Source organism: Heloderma suspectum, chromosome 10 (assembly GCF_057233095.1).
Source record: "Heloderma suspectum isolate Gila_16-S chromosome 10, 16-S_ref, whole genome shotgun sequence".
NCBI lineage: Eukaryota > Metazoa > Chordata > Lepidosauria > Squamata > Helodermatidae > Heloderma > Heloderma suspectum.
This window is the reverse complement of record NC_139467.1, coordinates 19,549,882-19,571,992: the sequence shown is the minus strand read 5'-3', so window position 1 is coordinate 19,571,992 and position 22,111 is coordinate 19,549,882. Positions and strand designations below refer to the sequence as shown.

Here is a 22,111-nt window from a genome sequence, read left to right as displayed (position 1 = left end):
CATTCACTGTCCCATAGTGGCACAAGTCATAGAGGCAGGCTGAATAAAATGGAGAAGGATCCACATGCCAGTGGCACTCAGCAAATGGTCCTGATCGGCTAACCAGGGCCCCACAGAGCTCTTCATATTCCTGGCGGTCTTTGCAGGGCTGTAGCACTGCAGAATCATCCAAGCACCTGAAAGGAAAAGGCAGAAGGTCAGAAGGAGCAGCTGCAAGGAATTGGCTTCAGCCTTCCCTGGCAGAAAGAACTCCTAGTAGAACCGAGACCAACTTGATCCCATCCATTGGCCAGAGAAGGACCTGATGCTTTCCTCTTCCCTCTCCATACCTTTTTCCTTTTGTGTTGTGTTCATTAGCTTGTGAGTATGCAGGGACTATCTTATCTTTGAATATCTTTGAAGAGAGCTTCGGCTATTGGGCGGTATAGAAATAAATAAATAAATAAATAAATATCTGTATAGCACTTAGAAAACTCTAGGTACTTTATGTGAATAATAAAAATAATAAATCCGCTTCAACTATATTTTTTAAGAAAATCAAAAACAAAACAAAGAACTGAAGGTTGATTTTAGAGGAAAGCGATGTTACCTGTTTTGTTGCAGCATGCCAGTGTGTGGGCCAATTCACCTAAGCATCTGGCCATGTTATAGTATTAGGAAAACTGGCCCATGTTGGCTCTCAGCCCACGATGAGCAGTTTGCATAGGGCCATGTAGCTTCAAGCAAAGGCAATCACAAACACGATGTGTGCGGCTTTTTGAGTGTGTCTCTGGGAGCATGTGCATGTGTAGTACATTAATGTGAATCAGAGCCATAAGCACAAGTAGATATTGCTGTGAATGAGGCAATGCGCATAGTGACGGGATGCCTCAAACCGACGCCCATTAATAAACTATATTCTCTTGTTGGCGTTGCTCCACCTAAGATTAGAAGGGAAGTAGAAGCAGATGCTGAAAGAACTAAGCAAGAGACTGACTCTCGTCACCTTTTGAGCGGTTATATTCCCCCAATTTGTCGACTTAGATCTAGAAAGAGCTTTATGTCAAGAACTAATATCCTAGAGGGGACCAAATAACAGAATCGGATAAATAAATGGAGCAATGAGCGTACTGACTTGAGAATTTTAACGAAGGAAGAAATGGCCGCTGGAAATACTCTCCCTTATATAGTTTGGAGGACAATGAATAGGATGAGGGTGGGGGTCCCAAGGTGTAAGATGAATTTATTTAAGTGGGGGTTGCTGGTTGACGACAATACATTATGTGAATGTGGAGAAACCCAAGACCCAGCACATCTGATGGTGTGTCGATTACTGCCAGAGTCTTGTACTGTTGACGATCTACAGCAAGCTAATGACAAAGCTGTGGCGGTGGCTACATTTTGGCAGAGCAAAGTTTGATCTGGACATGAAATAAATAAAAGCACAAGTCATTGGCTTGGTGAACCAGGAAGGAGACATATAAGAGACAAGCAATCATGTGCAGCTGCTGGTCACACACACACACACACACACACACACACACACACACACACAGTTTGGTTTTCAGGGGTGTGTGTGGAAGTCTACTTTGTAATCAGGTAAATTGGCCTTTAGTCCTCATCCCATGCTCAGAATCTGAGCATGGGTCCCCTCACCTAATTTCTGCTTGTGCCTCAGTGCGTTGCTCCTGGTCTGTTTGCACCTTTTCCTTTTTTTCCATCCCACAATGAACAGAGACTTTCCTGTCTCTGCAAAATGCGGGGTGTGTGGGCTGCACCGTTTTGTGGGTTGAGCTCCAGGCTGAGAACATGCTCAGCTCAGGTGAATACTCTTATTCCTTCTTCCTCACATGACACTGCCCTTGCTTGTCAGAAAGGGAACAATAATGGAAAGAGGTCTGCTCCGGTTTTCCCCTTTATATTTCCTCCCTTCTCAACAAGGCTTCAGTTTCATTTGACTCTTGGGATATGCCCACAAAAGATCCATTAAATCCCTGCAATGTATTCATAGAATCATAGAATAGTAGGGCTGGAAGGGGCCTATAAGACTATCTAGTCCAACCTCCTGCTCAATGCAGGTGTCCAAGTCAAAGCATCCCTGACAGATGGCTGTCCAGCCTCGTCTTGAATGCCTCCAGTGTGGGGGAGCCCACCACCTCCGTAGGTCATTGGTTCCATTGACATATTGCTCTAACGTATTGCAGGAAGTTTTTCCTGATGTTCAGCCGGAATCTGGCTTCCTGTACCTTGAGCCCATCATTCCGTGTCCTGCACTCTGGGATGATCGAGAAGAGATCCTGGCCTTCCTCTCTGTGACAACCTTTCAAGTACTTGAAACCTATCTCCACTCAGTCTTCTCTTCTCAAAGCTCAACATGCCCAGTTCTTTCAGTCTCCCCTCATAGGGCTTTGTTTCCAGTCCCCTGATCATCTTCGTTGCCCTCCTCTGAACCCTCCAGCTTGACTGCACACTTAAAGTGTGGTGCCCAGAACTGGACACAGTACTCCAGATGAGGCCTAACCAGTGCTGAGTAGTGGGGAACTAGTACTTCCCGGGATTTGGAAGCTATGTTTCTATGAATGCAGCCCCAAATAGCATTTGCCTTTTTTGCAGCCACATCACATTGTTGGCTCATATTCAGCTCGTGATTGACAACAATTCCAAGATCCTTCTCGCTTGTAGTGTTGTTGAGCCACGTATCCCCCATCTTGTAACTGTGCATTTGGTTTCTTTTTCCTAGGTGCAGAACTTGGCATTTATCCCTATTAAATTTCATTCTGTTGTTTTCACTCTTACCCTGCTGAGCTGATGTCTGCCTTCCAGGCATTCCCAAACTGCGAGTCATTCTGCGCCATGTTCCCACCAGGCAGGACTTTGTCATCCCCACGGATGCTGTTGAAATTGCCACACAACCCGCATAGGTGCCCCTGGTACTCTGGTCCCACATGGATAAACAGAGTGTGGCGGCCATTATACTGGATCTCCACATTGGCCATTGCCTTGATGGTTACCATATTTTTGATCTTGGAAATGGACCCCATGAGTCCCATGGTATGGGGCAGTTGCACCCTTTCCTGGTTGACCTGAAAAAGGAAGTCAGGATTGGGACAGTAAGCATAACAACTTGCATCAGACAAGGGATGTAGTCCTCTGTAATTATTTTACAATGGAGTATAGACTTTATCATCTAGTGAAAAATCTTGTCACTCTTCATACCATGTTTCTAGACCTCATTGTTATGGCAAAAAATATAATGTTTCCATCTCACCTTTCCATCTAATTGATGCCCAGGATATTAACAATATGAATTGTAAAAACCTTTAAAATGATAAAAACAACATGATAAAAAAAACACATTCACAAAACGTAGGCAGGCCAGCAGGCAGGATTAGTACCAAACTGAACCAAGCAGATCAATTAAATATGTGCTGGACAATAAATAAATCTTAAGGGAAGCTCGGAGGGCAGCAACAAGGGAGAGGGCCTTCTCGGTGCTGGCCCCCCATTTATGGAATAATCTTCCTCCTGAGGCCTGCCTGGCACCAACGTTGTCATCTTTGCAGCACCGGGTTAAAACTGCCCTCTTCTCTCAGGCATTTGGCAGCTTATAAAGAGTCTCTTTAATTGTCTCTGGCTGCTTGTTTTAAATGGTTTTAGATGTATGTTGTGTTGTGTATGCTATATGTTCTATGTCCTTATGTGAATGGTTTTATACTTTATATAATGCATTTTAAGGGTTTTTAAAAATCTCGAAAGCCGCCCAGAGAGCTTCAGCTATGGGGCAGTATAGAAATATAATAAATGAAATGAAATGAAGGGGTGGTGGAAAACGAACAAGGAAGGGACCAGACAGATCTCCAAGGGGAAAGCAGTTCAGCAGCCTTGGCACAGCCACAGAAAAGGCCCTCTCAGGTGCTTCCAGCAAACATGGCTCAAACAAGGGTGAGACATACCATGAAGATGACATTCAAAAAATGTTTAGAAAAACAACTGGGAATTACCATGATGGTTCAATGGTACCATACCCTCTGGTCTTTGCCCACTTGCTATTATGCCACTATTTCAACACATGTCTTCATTCCCTCCCCATGAAGCTGCTATTACCTCACTGGTGTGGGCTGGTGGGAACCAACTCACAACTATTTTTGGTGTCCAACAGCTATTTTTGATGAAGCTCCATTTTAATGCTCGACTGCCTGAGTTAAGCAGGACCAGGAGAGTGGAAGAGGGCAGAGTTGCTCTTCCAACTGTCAGGGATGAAGAGTCTAACGCTAGTTTGCAAAAGCTCTGCACATTGGAGGGCATGAGAGAAGTAAGCCGCCATCTGAGGACACTGTCCTCTGCGGAAGTAGAAGGGTTAAGCAACCCCTCACAGAGCATCATATCACCAGCCATCAAAGCATCCATCCCCTCAGAGTTGCTACTTGGCAGTAGGGATGTATGAGAATTTTGTTTTTGCTCGGAAAAAATGTGAGCATGTCCCATTTGAAGCTCCGAATGCGAGCCCATGTCCACCAAAAATATTTGCACACATCGAACACCTGCTTGTATTTGTCTCATTCTCAATTCCCAGTTTGATTAGCGCAAATTCCCTAATTTGCACAAATTTCTACAGTAGACTGGGTCAGCCCTGCTTTAGTCTATGGAGGAAATTTGCTCAAATTTGGGGAGATTTCTGCAAATCTCCCATTCGATCACTGCTCAAGACAAGAGGTGCAACAATGTTCGGAGCATCCTGGTGATCTCGAACATCAGTTGTTCACCCATCCCTGCTTAGCGGAACAAAAAGGCCCCAGGTCAATTGCTTTTCCATGAAGGTAGTCCAAGTATCATGTACCCAAACCTTCCACATACCTCTACTATCTGACCATTCCCAAGGACAATATGAAAGCTAAGCGCACCGCTCTTGAGCCAGACTTCCACTCGGGTCACAAAAGACACCTCAGGGTTCCCCTGATGCCTATTCTCTGCAACAACCCGGTAGAAGAAGGGAGAGGAGGTGTGGCAAGTCCTCGAGATCTCGTAGGTGCAAGTGCCCTGGAAATGCACCACGGCCCCATCAAAGGTGAAGTAATGAGGGTCCCCAGTCACTGTGCAGGTTCCCCGCTGCCTATGACAGCCCAGTTTCCCATCCTTCACAGTACACGTCTGGCCAGGGTTACAGCTGGTGGAGACACAGTGGAAGTCTGAAGGGCCATTACAGCTGCACCTCTTGTGACAACTGGCAAGCCAGACGTGATCCCCAATCTGCAAGAACAACACAAAGAAGTTATTGTGCCAAGGGTCACAGGTTTCAGCCCAAACAATACAGCATAAGCAGTGGTGTAGTGGTAGGTTTTGATGTGCAGGCACTCATCAAGAGAGTCCCCATAGCTATGCCCCCAAGGAGAGGTCAAAATTGCAAGCAGCTGTGTTGCTCCATAACAACATACCAGTTCTAGGAGCTTTCGTTCATTCATTCATTCATTCATTCATTCATTCAAAATATTTTTTGGCCGCCTTTTAGGACAGCAGCTCTCCCAAGGCTGTGTACAACAATGAAACACATAAAACCAATCAAATATTAAGAGCAATAAAAATACAATAAAACAGTAAGAACACAATAAAAACAGAAATAAAAGCCAACAACAAATCCTGCAATAAAACAGCAACAAATCAGCAATAACAGCAATCCTATCAGGAGAAGGCCAGAGTAAAATAATATGCTTTCAAGGCCTTCTTAAAAGCCTGCAATGACGGAGCATCACAGACCACCAATAGCAACTTATTCCAGAGGTGTTTCATCTCCACCAGGAGTGGATCTTTTGTAATGCTAATGGGTCTCTTAACTGCCTGTTCAAGACCAAGCCACCCTAAAATATTTTGTATTACAGCAGGGAACAATGACCTGGTTCACACAATGATTGCAGCCCATTGTGGCTATTTAAGCCATGGTGGGCTGCTGCGCGTGTAAGCAGTGATTCTGAATATTCAAGCCGCAACTGCAGCTTGTCGTGTGTGTCACCCTAACTTGGTGAGGGTGGGTTGCTGTTATGGTTAACAAACCACGCACAACCCATGGCCTGTTTTAGGGTAGTGGGTGGTTTGTTAACCATGCCAACTGCCAACTACCTACCCTCACCCAGTTCAGATGACACAAACCACGGTTGTGGCTTGAATATTCAAAATGGCCACCCGCACCACCAGCACAGCGTGGTTTAAATAAGCCACGGTGGGCTGCTTGATCCTGCGAATTGGCCCAGTATGTTGTTACTGGGGAAATTCATTTCCACCCAGCTACTGTGAGGATTGCAATTAAGATCAAAGGGAACAGAAAATCAACATGAGCCTAGGGTAGTCATCAACAGTGGACTCTGTAGGGGGACGGGGGCTCTGGCAGTTGCCCAAGGATGCCATGTGGTGATGCCAGGGCTGGATGTGCAGCTAGGAACATCAGAAGCTGCCTTATACTGAGTCAGGCCATGGGTCCATCTAGCCCAGTTTTGTGGACACTGACTAGCAGCAGTTCTCCAGGGTTTCAGGTAGGAATTTTTCCATCCCTACCTGCAGATGCTGGGGATTGAACTTGGGACCTTCTGCATGCAAAGCAGGTGCTCTACCACTGAGCTATGGCCCCTCCAACGTTTTCAGGTGTCTTTTTCACGACAGCACTGCACTCATTTTCTTGCTACCCATATGTAGCAGCCAAATGCGAATGCATTGAAGTGAATCTCACATATTCTTCCAGTCAGCATTGCAAAGGAGATACACAAGTTAGCAACACCCACACATCTTCCCATAATGCATAGTTTAGGCCTCAGGTTACGTCAGTTTTCCCCAACCTGGTGCCTTCCAGATGTGTTGGGCTACAACTTCCATCATTCCCAGCCAGCATGGCACCAGGTAGGGGAAGGCTGAGTTAAGTATTTAAGGTCTGAGTCCATTAGTGGCTTAAAGACTAAGGCTGCAATCCTATGCCCACTTACCTGGGTGCAAGCCACATTGAACTCAGCTGGACTTACGTCTGAGTAAATACGCATAGGATTGTGCTGAAACATGTTACTAATAGAACATAAGCTTAATTTAATTGTTTGTTGTTGTTGTTGTTCAGTCGTTAAGTCGTGTCTGACTCTTCGTGACCCCATGGACCATAGCACGCCAGGCCTTCCTGTCCTGCGCACTCTCCTGGAGTGTGCTCAGGTTCATATTCATTGCATCGGTGATGCTATCTAGCCATCTCATCCTCTGCCGTCCCCTTCTCCTTTTGCCTTCAATCTTTCCCAGCATCAGGGTCTTTTCCAGGGAGTTTTCTCTTCACATTAGGTGGCCAAAATATTTGAGTTTCAGCTTCAGTATCTGTCCTTCCAATGAGCACTCAGGGTTGATTTCCTTTAGGATTGACCGATTTGATCTCCTTGCAGTCCAGGAGACTCGTAAGAGTCTTCTCCAGCACTACAGTTCGAAAGCATCCATTCTTCAGCGCTCAGCCTTCCTTATAGTCCAGCTCTCACAGCTACTGGGAAAACCATAGCTTTGATTATACGAACCTTTGTTGGCAAGGTGATGTCTCTGCTTCTTACTATGCTGTCTAGGTTTGCCATAGCTTTCTTCCCAAGGAGCAAGCATCTTTTAATTTCATGGCTACAGTCACCGTCTGCGGTGATCTTGGAGCCCAAGAAAATAAAATCTGTCACTGCTTCCATTTTTTCCCCTTCTATATGCCAGGAAGTGATGGGGCCAGATGCCATGATCTTCATTTTTTTAATGTTGAGTTTCAAACCAGCTTTTGCACTCTCCACTTTCACCCTCAACAAGAGGCTCTTTAGATCCTCTTCGCTCTCTGCCATTAGGGTGGTATCGTCTGCGTATCTGAGGTTGTTGATCATTCTCCCGGCAATCTTAATTCCGACCTGTGATTCATCCAACCCGGCGTTTCTCATGATGTACTCTGCATATAAATTAAATAAGCAGGGTGACAATATGCAGCCTTGTCGTACTCCTTTCCCAATTTTGAACCAATCTGTTGTTCCATGTCCGGTTCTTACTGTTGCTTCTTGTCCCTCGTACAGGTTTCTCAGGAGACAGGTAAGGTGGTCTGGTACTCCCATCTCTTTCAGAATTTGCCACAGTTTGTTGTGATCCACACAATCAAAGGCTTTAGCGTAGTCAATGAAGCAGAAATAGACATTTTTCTGGAATTCTCTTGCTTTCTCCATGATCCAGCGAATGTTGGCGATTTGATCTCTAGTTCCTCTGCCTCTTCGAAACCCATCTTGTACTTCCGGTAGTTCTCGGTTCACATGCTGCTGAAGCCTAGCTTGTAGGATTTTGAGCATAACCTTGCTGGCATGTGAAATGAGCACAATTGTACGGTAGTTTGAACATTCTTTGGCATTGCCCTTCTTTGGAATTGGAATGTAAACTGACCTTTTCCAGTCTTGTGGCCACTGTTGAGTGTTCCAAATGTGTTGGCATATTGAGTGCAGCACGTTAACAGCATCATCTTTTAGGATTTTAAATAGCTCAGCTGGAAGACTGTCATCTCCACTAGTTTTGTTGTTAGTAATGCTTCCTAAGGCCCACTTGATTTCACTCTCTAGGATGTCCGGCTCAAGTTCAGTGACCGCACTATCATGGCTATCAGGGACATTCAGATCTTTCCTGTATAGTTCTTCTGTGATCTGAGCCGCAGTCAGCTCCAGGACTTGTTTTTACTGACTGTATAGAGCTTCTCTATCTTTGGCTGCAAAGGACATAATCAATCTGATTTCGATATTGACCATCTGGTGATGTCCATGTGTAGATTCACCTCTTGTGCTGTTGGAAAAGAGTGTTTGCTATGATCAGCGTGTTCTCTTGGCAAAACTCTATTAGCCTTTGTCCTGCTTCATTTTGTACACCAAGGCCATGCTTGCCTGTTATTCCGGTGATTTCTTGACTTCCTATTTTAGCATTCCAATCCCCTATGATGAAGAGGACGTCTTTTTTTGGTGTTAGTTCTAGAAGGTGTTGTAGGTCTTCATAGAACCGATCAACCTCAGCTTCTTCGGCCTCAGTGGTTGGGGCATAGACTTGAATTACTGTGATGTTGAATGGTTTGCCTTGGATTCGTACTGAGATCATTCTGTCATTTTTGAGATTGTACCCCAGTACTGCTTTTCCCACCCTTTTGTTGACTATGAGTGCTACTCCATTTCTTCTAAGGGATTCTTGCCCACAGGAGTAGATATGATGGTCACCTGAATTAAATTCGCCCATGCCTGTCCATTTTAGTTCGCTGATTCCCAAGATGTCGATGTTCAATCTTGCCATCTCATGTTTGACCACCTCCAGCTTACCTTGATTCATTGATCTGACATTCCAGGTTCCTAAACAATATTGTTCTTTACAGCATCAGACTTTCTTTTCACCACCTGACACATCCACAGCTGAGTGTCCTTTCAGCTTTGGCCCAGCCGCTTCACTCTTTCTGGCGCTACTTGGAAATTCCCTCTGCTCTTCCCCAGTAGTATATTGGTCACCTTCCGACCTGAGGGGCTCATCTTCCGGCGTCATATCTTTTAGCCTTGTGATATGTTCCATGGGGTTTTCTTGGCAAGAATACTGGAATGGGTTGCCATTTCCTTCTCCAGTGGACCACATTTTGTCAGAACTCTCCACCATGACCTGTCCGTCTTGGGTGGCCCTGCACAGCATAGCTTATGGCTTCATTGAGTTACGCAAGCCCCTTCACCACAACAAGGCAGTGATCCATGAAGGGGAATTTAATGGTTATTTGATTACAAAATGTCTCATGTTGAAGGAAACAGGTTACACTCACATCCAGAGATGAATCTATGGAAATGTTCAGCAAGTAAATATACAATGAACAAACGAAAGCAAGCAAGCAAGCAAGCAAGCAAGCAAGCAAGCAAGCAAGCAAGAACCTAAAGGCATGATCCAGGGAAAATTCAGTCCTTTTAAATCCTGTTGATTTCAATGGGAGAGAGTACAGCTCATCCTTAAATCTTTGAAATCAACAGGACTTAAAAGTGCTCATATTTGGCTGGATTGTGTGCTTTAAAATCCAAGAATAATTTGGGGTGAAATATAAGAAAAGAAGGGCACCCTGCAAAACTCACCATTTCTGTGAAGCCTCTGCTGACCCTCATCCCAACCCATTTTCATTCCCTATAGCGATGAAAAGCATTTCTACACCAGCCTAAAATCCCACATTTTAAACAGGGCTTTCTGCTTCCATTTTAAATGCAAGATCATGATGGACTCCCTTTACATGCACTTCCTTTCCCCTCCCCCCCTTTCCCCTTCCTTTTCCCCCTTATCTGAGTCTTCCATATCTTTCATTATACGGTGGCTAGATGGCGCTGTGGTCTAGCTCCTCTTATTGCAGGTTTTCCTCTTTTCATGAGGGAACTCGCGTGGAACTCAAGCACTGTAATTTGATAGCTCATTATCTCCAATCTTTTAAAAAGTGGAATAAAGGTCATTTAGTGTGGGAGATGCCCTGGAGGTCAATGACATCATCTAAAGGACCCACAAACTTCCATGGGTAACAAATCTCAATAGCAGGATAAAAGCTCCATGTGAAGAAGCCCTAAGTCTAGGTACATACATATGATGGCATTGGCTCACATTCAGCTCTTGTTTCCCATGCCACTTTCACCCCCACCCTGCTTTCTGGTTCCTCCTCACTGCCAAACATTAGACTGTGAGCACCTCAGGGCAGGGACCTTCCTACATGGCTTAACCTGTTAAGTACCATGTACATTGGTGGTACTGCATATCTCTCTATGTTTGTGTATTGAACTATATACAAAGTCCTTAACGGCTTGGGACCTGGCTACCTGAAGGGTCACTCTTTCCACATGTACCTAACAGACCGTGAGACCATCCTCAGAGGCCCTTCTGTGGGTACTCCCGATAAGTGAAGTGACTTCTCACCCTGGTTGTGGAATGTTTTCCCCAAAGAGACTAGCCTGGCACCTTCTTTTTGCTGCCAAGCAAAGACTTTTGAAAAACAATTCCCTGACCTTTTAAAGATACATTTTTAAATGATCCATCATATTCTTGGAATTTGTTTGTTTGTTTGTTTATTTATTTATTTATTGCATTTATATCCCACCTTTTTCCCTCTTGCAAGGAACCCAAGGCGGCTTACATTATCCTCCTCCTCCTCTCCATTTTATCCTCACAACAACAACCCCATGAGGTAGGTTGGGCTGCGAGTCAGTGACTGGCCCAAAGTCATCCAGTGAGCTTCCATGGCCAAGTGGGGACTAGAACCCGGATCTCACAGCTCCCAGTCCAACACTTTCACCACTACACCACACTGGCTCTCAAGTTAGAACCTTTATGCTACATTAGATCTTTTATCTTGTTCTTATGGTTGAAGGTTTGTTCAGTTTTTTGTGTTACTATAAATAACATTCAAGATTCATTCAAGATTTATAAGCAAGGAACAGAATAAAGTTGGCTCCATGAAGAAGGAAATGCAAATGTTTCGCATATGCTGTGGAACGGCTGTAAGGTGGTACATTTCCCAGAAAAAGTAATAAGCACAATGACATTTGTGTTAGGTCATGAGATCCAATTAGAGCCAATTGTTATCTTATTAGGATATGTGAAAGATGTAGTGTTAAGTAAATATGAGGAGTTATCATATGCAGCAGCCAAAATATTAATAGCCACCCAATGGAGAAATAATAAAAAGCTGGTTATTGAAAGTGTGGAAAATTTTTAAAAATGTAAAATTAACAGAATATGTACAAAAAAGAGATAGGAAGAAGAAGGAAGGGTTTTTTTTAAAAAAAACAAAATAACTGGGAACCGTTTTTAGAGCTTATGCATCAGAAATATAATTTGGATATTGGTAAATATAAAATGAATTAAGGAATGGTGAGATTTAGATTAGATGTATGGTAAAAATAGGACTGATTTTTTGTGTTGATAGTAATTATGTAGTATTTATAATATTTTGAAAAGCATTGATGTGTTGCTTGATATGGAGAAGCACTAGTTATTTTACTTTTTGTGTATATTAGAATATTTACCAATTTTGTGAAATGTTACTGGACTTACAACATTTATTAAGATGTCTTTCTAATTTTAATATGTAATTAAAATCATATTAAAATAAATACATACATAAATAGATAAATAAAATGTACATTTGGGAGGGGGGAGGGGGTAAATCAAAACCACTATTATATCAGTATAGTGTAATGATGCCTGTTGTAGCTATATCACGGAGTTAAGAAATAAGGGATAAGAAAGGTAAGGTTGTAGGACCCTCACCTCAGGGCTGGCCCAAGTCATGTTGCTGCCTGAGGCAAAGGACAAGATGACAGCTGCTCCCGTTCCGTGTACAAAAGCCGACTGGACTGACAGTCGAATCTTTCTTCAACACATGGCAATGAAACCAGCATCCTCTACCACACTGAAGGCAGCAAGCTAGCTTAGATGATTCAGGACAGCTCACTTGGCCCATACCTCTCTCCTCTCACACGGTGCTGCTGCCTCCCAGACATATGCTGCCTGAGGCAACTGCTTCACTCTGCCTAATGGTAGGGCCGGCCCTGCCTCACCTTATAATGCAGTCCATTGTGTAGGCATCCGCATTGCTCCTCCGGGATGCAGGTGTCCCCACTGCGCAGGTAGCCTCTGTCACAGAAACATCCTTCGGAGCACATTCCAAGGCAGCTGGGCTCGATCTGAGCGTGTGAGCAAAAGTCCTGGCAGGGAGCCCCACAGAGCTCATAGTGACTATTGGCCTGGCAGTCGGAGCCTGCATAAGGAGAAAGAGGAGAGAGGAAATGAGAAACCCTGTGCCATTAAGAGAGGGAAACGCCTAACATGTTCAAAGTAAAGATGGTAAAAGAAAACAGCTGCAAGTCCTGTTCTCAGATCTCCATGCCCACAGGATCCAGGCAGGGTTTGTTTGTTTGTTTGTTTGTTAATACTCTTCCCAGTCTGGGAGGGCTCCACAAAATCACCCAGAATCCTAGCCTCATTCCTAAACTGTGCTTTGTCTCCCTGCCTCCTTCCTTGTCCAAACAAGTAGCGGTAATTCTAAACTGAATGTATATTCATAGTAGAAGCACCTCTGGTAGAAAACTAGTGTAGAATAGTTGCTAATAGCAAAACTAGATGTTACAAAACAACAGCAGGCATTTCCCAGGCATTTGGCAGCATATGAGGAGTTTTAATTGATCCTCGATTTGTTTTCCGGTTTTGCTGATTGCTCAAAAAAAAATTTAGATATATGTTGCCTCTGTGTATACTGTCTATCTGTGTGTTGTTTTATGTTTTTAAATTCTGCATATTGTATTTTTAATGTTTTTAACCTTTGTAAACTGCCCGAAGAGCTTCAGCTATGGGGCTGTATAGAAATGTAACTAGCAACAACAACAGCAACAACAACAACAACAACAACAACAATGGAGGAGGAGGAGGAGGAGGAGGAGGAGGAGGAGGAGAAGAAGAAGAAGAAGGAGAAGGAGAAGGAGAAGGAGAAGGAGAAGGAGAAGGAGAAGGAGAAGGAGAAGGAGAAGGAGAAGGAGAAGGAGAAGGAGGAGAAGATCTGGAGAGAGTAAGGGCTCCTGGGATGTATTTGTATGGACTTAAAAGAGTGTAGTTCACTGGTCCATATCAGATGGTACTACAGAGATAATGTTACTTGATTGATTGATTGATTGATTGATTGCATTTATACCCTGCCTTTTTTTTCCTCTTGCAAGGAACCCAAGGTGGCTTACATTATCCTCCTCTCCATTTTATCCTCACAACAACAACCCTGTGAGGTAGGTTGGGCTGTGAGTCAGTGACTGGCCCAAAGTCAGCCAGTGAGCTTCCATGGCCAAGTAGGGACTAGAACCCGGATCTCCAGGCTCCCAGTCCAATACTCTCACCACTGCACCACGTTGGCTTGAAAAATTGGTGCCTGAATTTTCTCACTTTCCTCTTCCCTCCCCACCTCTTTTTCCTTTTGTATCATGTCTGTTAGACTGTCAGACTGTGGGCAGGGATTGCCTTATCTTTTATGCTCTGTACAGCATTTAGAAAAATTGAGACGCTTCATGAGCGATTAATTTAAAACTTTGGTTGTCACTGAAAATAGAAAATGTATGTTGAACTCCCCATCCCCACCCCTGGCTCCATAAGATCTACCGGAACTTAACTCAAGTCCCTAAGTCATTATGCTGAGCATTTCTTTGGCCCCATTCTACCACAGCACTGTAATGGTACCAGGATTTTGAGGTAAGTTGTACGAGTTGGGGAGCTTTTTGTGTGTCTGCTATTTTCAGAAGCAGACATTTTGTGGTGTGTGTGTGTGTGGGGGGGGGGGTAATACCTAGTTCTGCCCAAAGCAGCCAAGCTGTGAACCAGGACGCTCTGCCCTCCTCCTCTCCCCCCATGAGGAGGGCTAGTGGAGGCCACTGAGGCTGAAGGAGGTCCCCAAGTTAAGCTGTCAACACTGTTGGACAACTTGAGGATCACAACAGATCTTTGACCAGTCACAGATTTGAAAAAGTGGCATTTAGAGCACCGCGGTGTTTCTGTATGAACCAATTAGGGTGGCCATGTGTCCTCTTTTAAAGAGGACCGTCCTCAGTTTGAAGGCATCCTGTATTTTAAGGGTTGTCCTGTCGAATTCTGGTTTAAAGATAAAGAACCATCAGAACTGTTGGTCATCCATAGTTAGCCCCTAAACAGCAGATTGAACAAGTAGCCACACAGGTCACCTGGTTGTAGTCTTCTGCAGTTATAATAATTACTTCTAAATTTGTATCTATTTATAGATTAGCACATGCAAATTGTCTGCAAAGTTGCATCCTCTTTTTTATCATCATCATCATCTCATTTATATGCCGCTTTCCCATAAAAACTGCCCGAAGTGGCTAACAAAATAGCAATTCAAAGCCAAAGGAGTATACTAATACATCATTACAATCATACATCATTTTTTGGCAGTTTTTAAGTGCCCCTCCCCCCCAAGCCTGTGAACTCCGAAAGTTGATTTGTTACAAAATCTCAAGACATTAGATTACCAATCCCGAAGTCCAAAGCATAATGTAGAGGTGGTTTCTACATACCACAGAAAGATTCTCTCCTCCAAGGCGAGATGGTGGCATTGGCTCTCTGGCAAGCCATTACGTATGTCTGAATGGAATGGCACAGGACATTGCTGTCCCCAGCAGAGACGTAGAGGTCAAAAATGCAATGTGTCAAATAAGGCTGTGGCTCAACTTGGGAGTGGCAAGAAGCAAATGGTCCATCTGGATTCTGGATGATCCAACACATGGATTTCAACTGGATGAGATGTTCTCCCTGCTCAAACACAGGGCTAGAGGCAACAGAGTCATTGATACTGCCAGGGACAGTTTCCGATCTCCAGTCTAGAGCGAAGTCCAAGGCATCCTCTGTTCCAGAGCCATTTCGCAGGCGGAAGTCATCATAAGGAACTCCGTTGAAGTTCCCACACAGTCCACATGTCTGGCCTTGGAATTCAGGGGAAAGCATGACAAAGAGACTGTTGTCCAGGTCGTAGCTCATGGTTAGCCCAAAGTCTGTTTTTAAAATGGTATAACCCCCATGTTGATAAATGACAGTGCCTAGTTTCTGGATTTTCACTGGGAGGTTTATGGCCACTCTGTCAATCTGTAGCAAAGGAAGTGGCAAGAGTCAGTTATTCCCTCCAGTGGAAACTTGAAATGGCCAAACTACACAGAGCTAACAGAGGCCTCTGCAAATTCCTCAAGGCAGCCAAGGAGAGGGGAATTTACAGAAGCAAACCCAGCAAATGTGAGTATATGCCTAACCCTCACAAGAGTCTTCATGGACATTAACCCTACCCATCCTTACTTTGATGGTTCCCTGATGCCCTTGCTGCAAATGTATCTGTGTATTGTTCACCAGCACAAACACCTCCAAAGTCACAGGTAAAGGACTGTTGGACAACTTCTCATTTTTCACCTCAACTCTAAAAGACGATAAAGAGTTGGACACCCCACATAGTTCTGTCTGAGTTTATTCCAGGAATCATTCCCTTTCCATGTCCAAGGTTGGATCCCCGGGAAGGGAATGTCTGGGTTAGGTACCCAAGAATCTAGGGTCCCTTCCCTTGTGTTCAGCACCATGGAGATGGCAATGGAGAAGCCATTGAGATAGAAATGACAAGCATGAGAACTGCTATTTTGCAAAACCGCCTGGCATTAGACATGATTACAGAGGCCCAAGGCAGCGCTTGTGCTATGTTGCAATAAGAGTGTGTGTACATTCCTGACAAGCAGAGTGTGATAAATCACAATGTAAAGGCTCTGTATGCACAAAGTGAGAAAATACATCACCTGGAAGAGGATTCCCTGTTTAGACCAATTTCAGACTGGTTTCGAGGAATTGGGGGGCGGGGTGGAGGTGGAAGCAAGTTGTCTAAATAACCGTGACTATCATAGGTAGTTTTATAGCTTTGTGTGCTTGCTCATGTGACTGTCATATTTTGAAATATACAGTAAAATAGTTATCAATCCCCTTGTGGTCAAACGACAGGGCAAAGAAGATTTGGCCCTCTGGGTAAGAAGAATCATAGAACCATAGAATCATAGGGTTGAAAGGGGCCTACAAGACGCTTGTGACATACAGATTCAACCGTCCTTTGACCATCGTAGGGGTGGAATGTAGGGCCCCAAGCTAACAGTAGTTTTACAGATGCCTAGAGGTCCATAACACTCTCTGCTTTGGTTCATTATTAATTGCAGCTCCTTGCAGTTAGGCCTCTTGGCTCATAAGATAAGTCAAAGGCCGGTGTAGCGCCCCCTCAGCACATTCCATGCTAATGAGCTCTGGTACCAGTTATCTTATCAGAGCCTAGGATGTGCCTGAGAAGTGAAGCTATGTTGATCTTAAAGCTACAGGTGTCCATGCTGGGAAAATTTCTGCCAAATATGTTACTAAGCACTGTTAGACTATGCTGGGAAAGTTGTAGATGAACTCTAATTAATGCTTGCACCTGTCAGACCACCTCACTGCTGTGCCTGAATAACATGTACGATATAAAAGTCAGCTTGCAGCACAACTCTTGGTTCAGAGCTTTTGTCTGATCTAACCATTGGGTACACCTGTGCACTGTAAGTACTCAATAAAATCTCCTTGTAAGCAACCCTGGATCTGACTTATCACTTTCTCAGCACCTGTAAATCTTGGAAGCCCACGGCCGGGGCATGCACTGTCAAGATGTACGTGGAGGTGCCCTGGAAACTATAATGCTGCCCATCAAAGGTGTTGTAGTGGAGGAACCATTCCTGTTTTAGTAGCCCCCTATGAAATGTTTTAATTAGCTTTGTCATAATTTTGGTGTCCTTTCTGTTTAAGAGGGGTATTTTATTATGTTTCTGTGTGCATATGTATCCTCAGGCCTCCCCAGCCTCCTTCCCTCCTGCTCTGGCCCGGCCCAATTACATGGGCGAAAAAGCCCGTCAAGCCAAAATACAGAGCAGGAGGAGTGCAGAGGTGTAGCTCACCTCTGCCGCTCCTCCCACTATGCATTGGATGGCCATAAGCCTCCAAGTTCGGAGGCTTATGGGGATACCAATAGGACTGCACCCTAAAGGTGCCTTATATTATAAAACTGGCTTATATCTGATATACGTTCAATTATCTAGTGACCCTTTGGAATATCACAGCATATAGTGAACATGTGTAAAAACGTTCTTACCATGACAGTCCCTGGGTGCCCTCTCTGCAGATGTATCTGTGTATTGTCCACCAGAACAAAGACCTCCGAAGTCACAGGTAAAGGATTGTTGGACAATTTCTCATTTTTCACCTCAATTCTAAAAGATGGTAAAGAGTTGGACACCCCACACAGTTCCACCAAGATGTACATGGAGGTGCCCTGGAAACTATAATGCCGCCCATCAAAGGTGGTGTAGTGGAGGAACCCAGAAACTTGACAGATGCCATCTGACAATGCATGGCAGCCATATACACCCTTCTGGATGCCACAGAATTGTCTGGAGTCACACAAGGGTCTGACAGCATCAACAGCATAGACAGAACCATCACACTGGTACATATTTTGGCAATGTTCTCCTTCCCAGAAGAATGTTTCCCCTTTCAGGTAATATCGGCCCTTGTAGCTGCAGCCACACTGCTCTGGAGGCACGCAGTCGATGCCACTCAGCACAAACCCAGGTTCACACTGGCATCCTTCTACACATGGAAAATGGTGGCAGCTATCCAGACCAACTGGATGGGCACAAGAGGCAGGGCAGGGAGATCCACAGAGTACGTAATGGCTATTTGATGGGCAGACCAATTCTGAAAGAAACAAACAGCATAACATTTAAAAGGCTTTTTCAGTGATGGCCCCCTGACTGTGGAACGCTCCCCCCGGTGAGGCCCGCCTGGTGACAACATGGTCATCTTTTTGGGGCCAAGTCAAGACTTCCCTCTACTCCCAGGTATTTGAAGGCATATGTTGGGCTTTTAATACATCAGTGAGTTTGGTTATGGTCTATACTGATGTTTTTGTTGTTTTATTATGTTTTCATATTTTAAAGGAAACTGTTTTAGCTATGTTTTGTGTGGTTTAATAATTTTGTTGCAAGTCAGCTTGGGTCTTTTTAAAAAGAAAGGTGACTAAGAAATTAAAATAAACAAAATCATCATCATATGCCAAAAAAACAAGGGGAGTCTCTCTGTAAAGGAACAAGGATACATTTAAAAATGGAATGAAAATTCACATACAAAAAGGTGTGGGGGGGAGAAACTGTTTGTGGACTGGGCTGTTGATGATAGAACAAGAAATTCCCAAATTATATTCCATGGGGCCTCACTTACCACACTCAGTGATCTCTCTCCATGACTGAATGGTGGTGCCATGAACCTGGCATTGCCAGGCATAGCTTTGGAGGGCCTTGCACATGGTCTTATGACTGCCCTGAGTTGCGCACATGTCTCTCACACAGTTCTCCATGTGGATCCGAGTATCTGCAAGGCTGTTGCAATCTTTAAATGGCCCATTCATATCAGTAATAATTCCACAGTGGTTCTGAGAACTGTAATGGGCTACTTTGTTTTTACTGCATGCAGATGAGGGCCTGACCACTGTACAGTGGAAAGGAGAGCTGGCATCCTTCCAGCTGGAGCCAAAAATGACAGCATCCTGAACCAAGGAACCATTGGGGGCCCTGAAGTCATCATGGCGGTTCCCATTGAAATCTCCACCAAGGCCACAGAGGAACCCAGCATAAGTCTCGGGAACAGAGACTGACACATAGTAAGACCAGTCATAGGAAACAGAGAGGCCAAAATCAGTCTGGATGAGGATGGAGGATCCACTGTAATAGGCATAGAGTTTCCCTGATGCAATCATGATGGGCAAGTTCATCAGAAGGCCATTCACCTAGGATAAAAGGATAATCCTAGAAAAATCATTAAGAACTACTGAGTTCCCCTCCCCCTCTGCCCCCCAGACTGGTAGGCTTATTCATATACTGTAAGAATTACAATTCTTATTTATTTATTTATTGCATTTATATCCCCCCTTTTTTCCTCTTGCAAGGAACCCAAGGCAACTTACATTATCCTCTTCCTGTCCATTTTATCCTCACAACAACAACCCTGTGAGGTAGGTTGGGCTGAGCATCTGTGATGGGCCCAAAGTCACCCAGTGAGCTTCCATGGCCGAGTGGAGACTAGAACCCAGATCTCCTGGCTCCCAGTCCAACACTCTCACCACTACACCACACTGGCTCTCCATTTTATTCTCTTTCACTGTATTTATTCTGCAGTTGCTTTTGTACCTCACACATTTATTCATTTCATATTTATCCTTTCTCCAGAGAGCTCAGGATGGAGATCAGGGTTCTCCCCCCATCTCCTTTCATTTTATCCTCTCACCAGGTTAAAATTATCAGGCCAGATGTCCCCAGTCTGGTGCCATCCAGATGTGTTGGACTACAACTCCCAGCATTCTCAGCCAGCATGGTCAGGAAAGGCTCGATTAGGCCGAGAGAGAGAGAGAGAGGGATGAACCAGATCAGCCAGTACGCTTTGTGGCTGAGCAGGGAGTTGAACCTGGGTCTTCCACGTCTAAGTCTAAATTCAATGCTTAATTACAATGACTACATTAGCTCCGATTCAAAGCAACTCACAACAATGAATCCGCAAAGTATCTCTCATATATCTAAGCAAAACAGAAGGCAACTGAGCAGATTTAAACCTGGGTGGGTGGTGATGGAATGAGATGTTCTCAGTGGGGAAAAGAGTTCTTATTTGTTATCAGAAATATAAATGGAGGTGAAATGGGGTGGATTCCCCTGTGCAGCATGTGTCCTGCTTTACAGAGGACAGTTCTCTATCTGAAGCACTGTCAGATAAGGAGAGTTCATACTGGAATTCACGAAGCTCAAATTCCTCAAGCAACCCTAGTTGGGGGTTCAGTTCTTCAAAGCTTGTGAAATCTCCTTACCTTCACTTCACCATACTGTCCTCCTGCTACTGTGATGCGTTCCCCGTAAACATCCAGCTCTATCAGTTGAGTCCAAGATGCTGCAATGGAGCCTTTGTGCTCATTGTTCAAGTGGACGGCGAAAGCAGGAAGCTTGCCAGGAGGGCCGCAGTATTTGCTGAGCATGTACCTGCAGGCTCCTTGATAGTCAAATGTGACTCCATCAAACGTGATGTAGTGGAGGTAGCCAAATGCCCACATGGTGCCATATTTCAAAGGGTAACAGCCCCGTATGCTGTCCACAATTTTGCAGATCTCTAGAGCCCCGCAGGTATGATCCTGGCACTCCATGGACTGACCAGGTTGCTTGCAGGAGCATCTCCTGCTGCAGGTGTCTGTCAGGATCACTTCCTCTCCCACCTGATAGTAGTGGCCATTCAGCCCACAGCCACACTGTCCCAGAGGTATGCAGACTCCAGCGTTCAGAACATGCCCTTCTTGGCAGAAACATCCTGCCACGCATGGCTCAGGACACGTGGTGGGTGCTGTGAGGTTGGTGCAAGTGGCTGGGCAAGCAGAGCCACAGAAATCATAGTAAGCATTGGCTGGGCAGGCAACATCTAGGGCAAAAGGGGGGGAAATCACTAAGAAGAATTCGGCACTGACTTTTCCTGTCTTGCGTCTCCTGGTGTTCTGCTGTCTATTTTATTCAGACCATGGTGGAACTCAAGGTGACTACATGTGGTTCCTAAGTGGTCTCCCTTCCAAGCACTGAGCAGACCTGCTTAGCTTCAGCAAGGTGGCTGCCTCATGTGCCTTCAGACCATGCCCATGTCTAGAGACAGCCAGGAGAGGAGTTGCAGTGAGGATGAGGGTTCCCCTTCTTTATTCAGGAAATGAGACTTTGGTGAGAGGAAGGTCTCATCCTGTGGCTTGAGGGTGGGCTACTTGAAATGCCTTGTGGTTATTTTGCTTAATCTTTTCTATCTCTTGCTGCTATTTTGATGGGGGGGTGGAAAGAATGATGTTGGGGAAGGGCTGTAGCTAGGGGTGAGTGGATCACTTACCCGGTTCCAGTCTGGGGCATCTGCTAGGGGGGGGAGGCAATTCGTCCCTCCCCCACGGAATCCTCCCCAGGTGGCTCCACTCCTTGGCAAAGCCACGGAGCCGCTGGCCGAAGCCAGCCAGAGCCGGACTTCTGGCCACTGCTGCCGCACTGCAGATGCAAATGGCAGCCGCTGTGCCAGCTGCCATTTGCATCTGTGCCTTAGGCCGTGATAGGCTATGTAAGTATTTATGTAGCCTATCATGGCAAAGAGCAGGGGCGCAAATGGCACCCATTACGCCATTTGTGCCCCTGCTCTTTGCCGTGATAGGCTATGTAAGTATTTACATAGCCTATCATGGCCTAAGGCACGGACGCAAATGGCGGCCGCTATGCCAGCTACCATTTGTGGCCACAGCAGCCCAGCAGCAGCTGGAAGATGCCGCTGCATCCGCCACCAGGTAGGTCCGTTTCGGGGGGGATTTCAGGGGGTGGGGGGGTAGTCTGTTCCGCCATGGACTCCGTGGGGGCGGATTCTTTAATCCAGCCTCACTGGAGTCCGTGGCGGAATTCTCCAACATCCCTAGTTGTAGCTCATTTGGTAGAGCACCTGCTTTGCATGCAGAAGGTCTCAGGTTCGATCCCCGGCATCTCCAATA

At 45.1% G+C, this 22,111-nt stretch overlaps 1 protein-coding gene across 1 annotated transcript in view; it reads right to left on the bottom strand.

Annotated features, from left to right (window-relative positions):
• Positions 1-3: 3 nt before the first annotated feature.
• The window catches only part of LOC146337896 (IgGFc-binding protein-like), a 79,596-nt gene continuing 57,488 nt past the window's right edge, over positions 4-22,111 (bottom strand). The window contains exons 24-32 of the mRNA XM_084816330.1: positions 20,429-21,027; positions 18,796-19,360; positions 17,669-18,201; positions 15,051-15,615; positions 12,543-12,742; positions 4,834-5,226; positions 2,776-3,062; positions 104-176; positions 4-39 (exon numbers count right to left, since the gene is read on the bottom strand). Of these exons, the coding sequence (XP_084672456.1) occupies positions 4-39; positions 104-176; positions 2,776-3,062; positions 4,834-5,226; positions 12,543-12,742; positions 15,051-15,615; positions 17,669-18,201; positions 18,796-19,360; positions 20,429-21,027 (3,251 nt within the window). The remainder of the gene's footprint in view (positions 40-103; positions 177-2,775; positions 3,063-4,833; positions 5,227-12,542; positions 12,743-15,050; positions 15,616-17,668; positions 18,202-18,795; positions 19,361-20,428; positions 21,028-22,111) is intronic.